Genomic DNA, 10,882 nt, shown 5'->3' on the forward strand with positions numbered 1-10,882 from the left:
TAATAAACTTTACTTTTCTTTTTTTAGCTTGATCCGAGGATCATCCAACCCTTTCTGGCCGAATGTCGCCAAACTATCGCCAAACTAGATAATCAGAACATGAAGGCTATTAAAGGTCTTGAGGACAGACTCTATGCATTGGATCAGATGATAGCAAGCTGCAGCAGACTGGTGAATGAACAAAAAGAACTTGCTCAGGTAATACACATTCGTGTGTGCAACATTGGAAGATGGTAGATTTTTAATGTGTGTATGCTGTTAAAAGTTACACAATGAAACAAATGCATGTCTTAACACAAGATAGTTTTCTGCACATAATGCTGGAGTTGCTCCGAATGATGCTATATTCATAATAATTTGACAATTAAATATTGACAGTTTTTACCCCTTGTGGTCATGTTTTCACATGGTTTACAGGTACAGCTAGGAAGTCAGAACTTCAGTTGGAGATATGGAGTAAGAGATAGATTCATTTCAAAAGCAAACACTGAGTCCTTGGTAACTTGTCACTCAATGATACAGGATTAGGGAAGAGGTAATGGGCTTAATGGTTGGTCATCAATCTTGTAATGAGGAGAGAGAATAGGTGTGCCTTGACTAGAGAGTGTCATTTTAAGTGATAAGAAATTTGATTAAATACTATTTCACATGTAAAATATATAGCTCCTGTTTTTAAAAAATACTACAGTGTCATATGGAAGTTTGTTTATTAAATACAGTTTCTGTGAAGAGCTTCAGTTAACGTGATAATTAAGATTATTCTTTAATGCCTTGTTTGTGACTGAAGGTACATAAAAATCTGTATGTGGTTATTACCTGATGATGTTCAGATTTTCACCATGACCTCAGAACTGGGACTGTGAAGAAAGGCATAAGTTTTTTATACCTGCTTGCACATTGGTATATTATTAGTAGGAATAAATGAACAATCTTGCTTCCCTATCTTTGGGGTGGTTAGAGCCCCCTTTTGAGGAGGAGAGTGCTGGGCTGACAGTTGCCTAAGACCCAGGCTTCCTGCTGCATCTTTGGTCTGGTACATAAAGATGGGTACTACCAGTACTTCTGGCAGCATTGTTTAAAAGTGGAGCCTGTCTTCAGATAATTTCAGTAAGTTTAGAAGCAAGTTTATCCTAAATCTCAGCCTTGCAGTATTTAGAGGGTAGGCAGTTGCTAAGTCCAAGGTAATTTGGTATGATAGCTAAGCTGGTCTTCTGTCCCTATACTTCGTTGCCCCATGTTGTAAGTGGTGGTTTTAGCTGTTTGCCCTTTGCACATGGATGAAGAGCCTACCTCAAGTTAACCAATCCCACTTTGGAGTGAGATGCCTTACAGTCAGTTTGAAAGGAAAGATATTTCATCACTTTGTTTAAATGCTACTATAAATTAAGAATTTGTATCTTTTCAAGAGACTTTCATATCTTCATCTTTGTCTTTTCTGTTTTAGAAATTGGCTTCCTTTACTTATGATGTAAGGTTTTTTAAGAAAAGTCAGCTGGAATGTGATTGTTTGTTTTTTTTTTTTTAAACTTCAATTAATTACATGTTTGTGGTTAAACACATAATTAAGTGTACTACCAGATGCTTTTATTCATTGATTTTTATATTTCAGCCTTAGTGAGTATTTTTATACCATCTTTAGCAGTTGTTTGGGTGCTGTTTGAAAAAAGAATTAGATGCTTTTAAGATACTAGAGCTGGTACCATGTTACTCATTAAAATGAAAGGCTGCATAGAAATCAGATTGGTGAAGTGCAAAGGCTTAATTATATTTGAAAATGCAGATGAGGATTTGTGTATTTAATTTAAAGGTAGTGCTCATAATTTTTTGGGATAATTGTCAATATTTGCCTTTCTGTGAAAAAACTCCTCTGGTTTTTCTTTACATCACACCTTCCAGCAGTAAACTGCTTCTGTTCATAAAGAAATCAAGCTCAGGTTCTTTATAGAACAAGGATAAGGAACATCTCAATGGGACTCTCATTGGCAGTATTCAGTTTGGAACCTGTAGGCTTATTTTCCCCAGGCTGGAAAAAGCTGGTGTTCTATCCAGTTCTTTCCTCGGTTTCATTATTAAAATTCAAACCAAACTTGTCCTACAAAACATATTCATTTGCTGCAGGAAGGCCTCATTGCTTAGTTAATTTCCTTGCTCCTGGACCTGCCTTAAAAGTTCTTTCACCTTGCATCAGGCTGTTCAATTGACTGGCCATTAAACAGCCAGTTCAGTAGTTAATATCCAGCCCTTTACATTTAATATGAAAATCTGCCTTGTTAAATTTAAAGACTCTTTTGCTCTGTGGCTGCTGGGATTTATAACATAAGCATATAGAACTGCGGTCAGCAGGTGGTATTATGTAATAAGATTATGCCTCTACAAAATTTGGAGCCTCTCTCATCTTTTGGTGTAATTCTGCCTAATAGATTATCCTTTCCAACATTTTATTATGCTTGATTTTATTTTTTTATATTTCCTTATTAGTAGCATAGCCTTTCAAAATGTTTTATTACATTGAAATGCATTTCCATCAGTTAGGTTCATAGAAGTGTTACTCTTCTATTAGCTCAGTTAAACAGTCAAGCTGTTTGGCAGATGACCTTGATTCTGGTTCTGTACTTTTAATTTCCTCTGTTTCTTGTTACAACAAGGAAAGCTTTAGATTCTTATGTTTATAGTGATTCAGGGTCTTCTCAGCTGCTTATTACATGACTGACTGCCTTCTCTACTGATTTTTCAAACTTCAGTTTAAAGTGTTTTTTAACTATTCTATGATTGTTGCTTCTTTGATTTGGAATAGTAGTTGGGGAAATCCATAAAGGCATTATCATACCTATTATTCAGGGCACTTCTTAGTTTAATTTTGAAGTGCTTGTCATGAATCCCATCATCTGATCAGGGCTAGAATGGCAAGAACTAAATTGTGAGAAGAATTGATTATTTACATCTTGGATTTCTCCACAGTTTATTGGTGTTCCACTCACCTTTTTTTATTCCCCTTGCTTTTCTGTGTTTTTTTCTTAATTGGCCTTTTTATAGGATGCTGAGATTTTTCTGTATGATTTGCGTGCCAGGGTAACTTTAGTTTACATTTTCTGTAATGGAAAAATATATTCAACTTTATGAATAATCTTTTGGAACTGAAAGTAAAGCTGGAAAAGATTTTGTCTCACCATATCCAGTTTTGTGTAACTTCAAGCTCCATGCCATGTGATTCATTTAAAAAGCTTACTGAGTTGCTATTGAAAAACAATTATTTTCTTGACTTCTCTATTCCTGTTGCAAAGTTATACAGATTCTGTTGTCCTAATGTTTATAAACATCAGTTAATCTCAGGTCTGGATGAATTCTTGGCTAGCTCAAATCTGTGTCTCATGCACATACTGCCTTTAATTTCAGTGCGTGTCAATTCTCTAATAACTTGCAGCATGTTTCTTCAATGTCTTTGTCTTTCTTGACTAAAGAACTCAGCTTCTTTTGATGGGACTGTTGTCTTCTTCATCATTAACAGGTCCTCCTACCTTTTCTGGTGTTCATTCACTTGGCTCAAATAATACATACAGTTAATGTTTCCAGCCTGCATTTGTTTTCCAGAGGGTCCTTGCTCATTCAGTGCATAAGTTGCTCAGAATTCAGTAAATGGTTGATTGTTTAGTATTCTCGAGCGTCTTCAATGTACGTCTTTCCTTTTCTTCTCATTGCACTTACTATACTTGCTTGATACTTACTTTGATTTCTGTGCTGCTGTCACTGGTGCATAAATATTTATTATGTAAACACATTCTATAGCGTCTTACGACAAGGTTGCATTACTTTCAGTATCCATTCAGTAATCACTGGTTCCATTTTTCAGCAGTTTTATATAACTCTCTATTGGTTTCTGTTCTCAGCTTCAGAAAGAAACACTTAAAACTATTGCCTGCTTTTGAATTCTTTATTAAGAAAACAAAGGCTTAATAAACAAGTTCATAGAACTACAAACGTAGTAACCACTATGATGTTCAAGCAACATGTCAGCAATAGCGTATGAATGTAGACAATTGCAAAGCTGAAATTGGTGGTGTTGGGTGATATCTTCTTGCCTAAAGGGCCACATTGTTTTCAGGAATATTTGCATCTTATCTGTTGAATGTGATGAAGGATACAATGGCCTAGGACAGTAGTTACACCAGCAGTGTCTGTCTGTCTTGTTTCTTCTATATACATGTATTTAAGTTATCTCCTGTAATCAGCCGTCTAAGACATGCTTATCTAAAGGCAGGGCATCTTTCCTGTTTTGCCACCCACCTTCATAGTGTTTGCCTGTTACCATACACAACAGATAGTTCTTTACGTTGCCCAACTCCTACATGTGAATGAAATGCCTACCTGTGATCTTGGCTCTCAAGAAGAATTAGTTTCATGTGTGGATTTCTTTATGCAAACAATGTATATTCTTTAGCCCACGGTAGTAGTGAACATGCTCTAAGTTGATGTTAAGTCTTGCATATGCCAGAAGTTAACAGGATGGTTGTTTGCAGAAATTAAAATGATGGTTGTTCCCCTACATCCCACTAGCTGTTTATCTGCTGCATTAGTTTTTATGATCTTTCACTGGTGTTGGTTAGTTGGGTGAAGTTGTTTTAGGGTTGTGTCTGTCACTGGGAGTGAAATATCAGATAAGACTGATTTGAATTGGATTACAGAATGGAAAGAAAGCAACTTTTGATGGCCTTTTATGATGGGGCCACAGCATTGATGGATAGGGGCAGGGCAACTGACATCATCATGTATCCTTCTGTTATACTCCTCAATGATTACAGTAAATTTATTAAAATTCTTGCATTCTTATAGAAGGTATATCACTTGCATGCTCTTTGATTGTATAACAAATGTCTTTCTTTATCTAGGGATTTTTGGCTAATCAGAAGAGAGCTGAGAACTTGAAAGATCCTTCTGTGCTGCCTGATTTGTGTTTGAGTCATGCAAATCAGCTGATGATTATGTTAACTAATCACAGAAAACTGTTAGATATTAAACAGAAATGTACCACTGCCAAACAGGAGCTTGCAAATAATCTGCAAGTCAGACTGAAGTAAGTTACAACTTTTCAACTTTGTATTGCTTCCACTTGCAGCAAAGCTGTTTAAGGAATGTGTGTCTTCAGGGAATCATTACTATGAGAAAGTCAAAAGGGCATGTCTTGTAGTTTCACTGTTAGTATATGTTCATAACTGCTTAATGCTGAGTTTCACTTTCAAATGTTGTTTCACTTTTACTTCACTTCTATCAATAAAAGCAATTTTACATTTGTTTACTTGTGGGATATACCTCTACCTTATGCCTTCTCTGGTGGCAGAGTTGCAGTAATGTTTCTCCTCAAGTATACCAGTTGATCACCTTCTCAGTAGTTATCCTGTGATCTAGTTCTATTGGTGGCTGCAGTAGGACAAGAGGGCACAGACTCGCTGAGGATGTATCAGCTTTTTTAATTCTACTGGGGAAAGTTACGTTATTAGCTCTCATAAGGTTGTTTATGAGCATTACCTGTCAAAAACCCAATGCCTGAGCTCAAATGGTGGTAAAAGTTCATTTTTTTGAATGCTGATGTGCATATCTTACTGTGAGAAATTACTAGGGAACTGCAAGGTGACTATAGAATTCTGGATTGCTTGGTACTTTCAGATGTTTCCCATTTTGTCCTATGCAAAATGATCTCATTGCTCATTTTGTACAGATGTGTTGCTAATTAATTTAAATGGAAAGAAAAAGTCTTAAGTTTTGATCTTCTAAAGTGTGTAACCTACTTCTGTAGGTGGTGTTGTTTCGTGATGCTTCATGCTGACCAAGATGGAGAGAAACTACAAGCATTGCTTCGTCTTGTAACAGAGCTCCTAGAAAGGGTCAAAGTTGTAGAGGCTCTCAGTACTGTTCCTCAGATGTACTGTCTAGCTGTTGTTGAGGTTGTAAGGAGAAAAATGTTCATAAAACACTACAGGGAGGTAAGTAAATAAAGCTTTGAGGCCAAACATTTGTACAGTGCATAAATTAACAACTCACTACATATTTTTCCTTTTTACAGTGGGCAGGTGCTTTAATAAAAGATGGGAAACACCTTTATGAAGCTGAAAAGGCAAAAAGGGAATCTTTTGGTAAACTGTTCAGTAAGTACTTTCTCTTCTGTGAAATCGGAATGTGTTGAAGTGTAACTTGTGTCTTCATATTGTAATTTCAGTATTTGTGTATTTTTTTAAAACTAAAATGGGAAGTTTCTGCAGTTCCTGTTTAAATGTACACTACAGGCTTTATTGTTCTTTTAAATAGCTATTTAAAAACCATTACTGAATATCTGGGTATTGCTATGACTTCCTCTGTACTACTTCAAAAAAATCCACTAATTAAGACCCATGTCTAAAGACCTTGATCAACAGTTTAGAAAAAACAACTAAAATTGAAGTAGCTGGTAAAAGAACTGATTACTTTAATGCAAAGTCTCTAACTTATGTCCTGAATGGACATGTCAAATAAGAAAATTGTGCAAAAGTTTACCAAAATTCTTGGAAAGGAGATTAGCAAGACTAAGAGGAAAAGAGGTCAAGGCTTTTTGCGTGGATGAACAATAGGCAAAAAGAGGCTTCTGTAAAGTGAGAAGCTCTTAAATAGTGGGTTTTGCCTCAAGTTCTCTGGTCATTTCAATTTTAAGTTGTTGACAAATGGCATAGTTAGTAATGCTTTCAAAGGTAGTTCAGATGTTTAACTGCAGTAACTTAATTATTTTCTCTGGAGACATTTTGTATGTTACTTTTCTTCCTTTAAATAAGTTGCACTTTGTTCTCCTTTCCCCAGGGAAGTCTTTCCTAAGGAATCGCGAGACATTTTGTATGTTGCTTTTCTTCCTTCAAATAAGTTGCACTTTGTTCTCCTTCCCCCAGGGAAGTCTTTCCTAAGGAATCGCCTGTTTAGAGGACTTGACTCCTGGCCTCCATCCTTTTGTGTATGTACTCATATCTTTGGATTTATTTTACTAGTATAAACAATAGTTTCATAAATTAAAACCCTAAGCTTAATTCTTTCAAGCTTTATGCCTGCCACATTGCTGTGGCACAGATGAAAAAGCTGACAGCTAGTGTTCTTTGCCATTTCAAGTGTCCTGTATTAACATTGGTTTGTAACTTTCAGTGCAGTGGGAGAAGAAACGTCAAACATAATAGACCTTTCTAGCAAGGAGCCTGTGGTATTGAACAAAAGGTTGCTATTAATGGTCAAAAAAAGAAGGCAGGAGGAATAATTTTATCATCTAATTGTCTTGTGAATAATAGAGCCATAAAATTAATTGGATGGTAAAAGATTTCCATGTTTTCTGATAATCACTGGATGAGTGGGAAAACATTTTTGTCTTTTAACTGGCTGATAACATGAAGGGGTGAAAAAGTATGGCTGTAATTAAGTATTGTCTGTCAGCTTTGATTTCATACAGCTTGGTTAATTGAAGTAAGCTAACGCCCTGATTCTAAGGTTGCCATCTCACTTTGCCGTTTTAACCTTTTCAGCCTTGGTTTTGCAGTTTGGTTTTGGTTTTTTTAAAGGATACTTGGAAAATAAGAATGCTACTCATTTCAGTGTTTGAAATACTGAATTAATATTTGACTGCATGCTTAGCAGCACAGTAAATAAAGCTTCAGTGTCATTTCTTATCCCTTAACATCCGTAATGTTTATGAAGGTTGGTAATAGGGAGGAAGTTGGACTAGATGATTGTTGTCCAACTGAAATTCTACTGCTGCCTGAGGCACTATTATAAATGTAAAGGATTTTGTTTTGGGTGAGTTTTTTTGCTTCTGAAAAAAATAATCTTTTAAGAGAGAGATCAGTTTAACACCATCTTTTCTGTGTTATTTATTAAGCTCCTTCCAATCCTTCTTTAGTAATCTTTTTACTTTACAGCAATGTGTAAATTAATTTCTTCTTTACAGACACGAAAACCTCGCAGGTTTGACAGTGAGCTTCCAGATATCTCATTGAGTGACTTGCAGTTTTTGCAGTCTTTTTGTCCTTCAGAAGTACAGCCATTACTCAGGTAAAGCAGCTTTTTCACTTTGTGTGTTACAGAAACAGCTTCCCCTAATGGTCCCACCCTCTTTAGCTTTCTACCCCCCAAATTCATTTTCCAGAAAGAACAGGCAAGGGTAATTTCTGAACTGATGCCATTCTTAAGCAATGGTCTTCAGTGACTTCATGCAGATACGTATTATCTATGTGCTTCATGTACTCAAGGTCTGATGATTTAAACACATGTATTCTGTATTGAGATCTGAAGGATATTCGGTGTTCAGTTGAGCCACCTCATAGCTAATAAAAAAAATGTTGGTTTAAACTGAAATAAAATCATAAGTTGATGTTATGTCAGATCAGAATTAGATTGATTTGGGGGGATTTTTGATATTTTTGTTTTGCTCTGTTACATGGTATTCTGGAGGAAATAAAATCAATGTCTTTAGGTCAGAATGAGATCATAGAGATTTCCTCTATTCAATTACTGCTTTTTATCTGACAAACTGATTTTACTAAAAAGCATATTCTCTAACTGCCTCTGCTATCTATAGAAATCCAAAATTTTGAGTGCAAAGCTCTATTTCCATGTTTCATATCTCTGAACAATGAGGCAGACATGCAGGAAAACTCCCAACTTGACAGGATTAGTTTCTTATCTAGAACTTGGAGATGTCTTTCTGGAAAAGATGACTGTTAGAGTGAGCTTTCAAACTCATATCTCTTAAACCTGGAGCAATCAAGGTGAAGAAATGCTAACCAAGACAATGGGCAAGAAACTGGCGGTAGCAAGGCTCTGTCTAAGAGGAGACCTATCAGTATGACAACATTCAGATGTTGCATGTATCATCGACCTTCTCCTTGAAGAGATCTGCTGTTAGAGATTTGCTGATGCTACTTTTCTTTAAAAATTTCTTTAGTCCCAAGGCCCCAGTCCCACAAAGGTGGGATTGCATTTACAAAGGGGAGGATGTTTCACTGTCGTGTCTGGTTCACCAGCAGTGTCCGTCTGATACCTGTTATTGGTGCATACTGCAGCACCTGAATTCACTGCTTCTTGCACCTATATTTTGTATTGGCATTCTTTTTGATTCAGAGTTCTGGACTATTTTTATTGTTGGGGTTAACAATAAGTATAGTGAGTCTAGTCTGTTTGACAAGTGGATTTGCCCTAGATCATGATACAGCTGATTTATCTTTTTAATTTCTCTCGTTCTGCTCTTAGGCTTGCTCCTCATTAGGGGAAAAGGTGCAAGCTAATATCTTTTTAATTTCTCTTGTTCTGCTCTTAGGCTTGTTCCTCATTAGGGGAAAAGGTGCAAGCTATAGTATGTTTTTGCTAATATTTACCCGATTTGGTTTTTTTAAAATTTTACAACCTTCCTGGGAAGTTTGAACTGAGTTCAGGAAGAATTTTTTTTGCCTTGCTATTGTCAGAAAACCAACAACTAAACTGTTTTAGTTGGTCCAAATTGTAGTGACATAGCTTTCCACTTGATGGCAATAGAGGTAGGATTATGTCATGTTCCTTCTGGTTTCTGTGTTCAGGGTTACATTTGATGGAAATATAGATGATAGATGGTGGTGAACTTGCAGCTCAAGTGAGCAAAGCTTTCACACAGCTTGGGTAGATGCTGAACTGCAGAAGAAACTTGAGAGCAGTTCTTTCTTTGGTATTTTCCTTTAACATCTGAAGAGGAAGCAAGAGGGAAACTGAGACCCAGCATAAAGTCCTTTTCTATCAGCTGCATAATTAAAATGATGTTTCTCTTTACTTACACTGCTTGTCTTCTGAAGTTATATGTTTGAGCAATTACTGAATACTAATTTATAAAAGTACATGTCACTTGCCCTCTATATTGAGTTGAGAATGCAAAATAGATTGAAGTGTAATGTGCTTTTACTGCTAGTCTAAATGAACTCTTTGCTCATGAGTTCATCTTATCTTGCAACATTTGTGATGTGAACATGGCATGTTACTCAGCCTTTTAATTTAGGTTACCTATCATAAAAATAAAGCAGAGAATTAATTGCTGCTTCAAAGGAAGAGCTGGATTGGAGAGAATCCAACTGGAGAGAAGTCATTTGCAAACTTAAGTGCTTCAATTACATATGTAATCACTACCAATTCTCTTTTGCTACTGTTATTGTAACTAGGTACTGCTGGTAAATGTTTTTCTTGTGAGGAAAGACTGATATTATTTGCCCATCATTGTGTTTATTATTACCCACTTCTTAAAACCTCTCAAGTTTTTAATTTGAAACACAAATACCAGGTGGTCTTAGTGTATTTTCCATGTAATGTAGATTAAATGAAGAAAGTGCAAACCTTGTACGGAGGGAAGCTTAGTGTTGTTTGAATATGCATGTGATGATTTAATATATTGTAATATTAAACCAGCAGCGTGGAAAAAAAAAATCAATCCTGTACTGTTTTTAAGGGTTCCCGTACTTTGTGACTTTGAACCTCTTCACCAGCATGTACGTGCTCTACATAACCTGGTAAAGGCAGCACAGAGTTTTGATGAAATGTCACAAACCATTACAGACCTGCTGAATGAACAAAAGGTATTTTTGCTTTTCTTTACCAATTAAAAATAGTGCATATTTAAAATCATCAACTGTTTTCATAATATTGCATTATCAAACACTTGGTAAACGAGCTTTGTTTTTCCAGATACAAAGATTAGTTGAAGTGCAAAATAAGTTTCCTTTCTAACCACAAACAAGTTAATATTCTGAAAATTTTGAGCTCTTCAACAAGTAGAGTCTGTCTAGAGAATAGCCAAAAGATATTAAGTATCTTCTAAATATTTAACAGGTACTTCTATTCCACAGAATTTGTAGAATTAGAATTATAC

General features: G+C 35.9%; 1 protein-coding gene across 1 annotated transcript in view; it reads left to right on the forward strand.

Annotated features, from left to right (window-relative positions):
* LOC103798622 (RB1-inducible coiled-coil protein 1-like) overlaps positions 1 to 10,589 on the forward strand; it is a gene marked incomplete at its 3' end in the record, with an annotated part of 30,903 nt that extends 20,314 nt beyond the window's left edge. The window contains exons 7-13 of the mRNA XM_009070896.1: positions 28 to 198; positions 4,884 to 5,068; positions 5,789 to 5,975; positions 6,056 to 6,137; positions 6,906 to 6,967; positions 7,946 to 8,049; positions 10,463 to 10,589. Of these exons, the coding sequence (XP_009069144.1) occupies positions 28 to 198; positions 4,884 to 5,068; positions 5,789 to 5,975; positions 6,056 to 6,137; positions 6,906 to 6,967; positions 7,946 to 8,049; positions 10,463 to 10,589 (918 nt within the window). The remainder of the gene's footprint in view (positions 1 to 27; positions 199 to 4,883; positions 5,069 to 5,788; positions 5,976 to 6,055; positions 6,138 to 6,905; positions 6,968 to 7,945; positions 8,050 to 10,462) is intronic.
* Positions 10,590 to 10,882: the final 293 nt, after the last annotated feature.

This window comes from Acanthisitta chloris, unplaced genomic scaffold, assembly GCF_000695815.1.
Source record: "Acanthisitta chloris isolate BGI_N310 unplaced genomic scaffold, ASM69581v1 scaffold8383, whole genome shotgun sequence".
NCBI lineage: Eukaryota > Metazoa > Chordata > Aves > Passeriformes > Acanthisittidae > Acanthisitta > Acanthisitta chloris.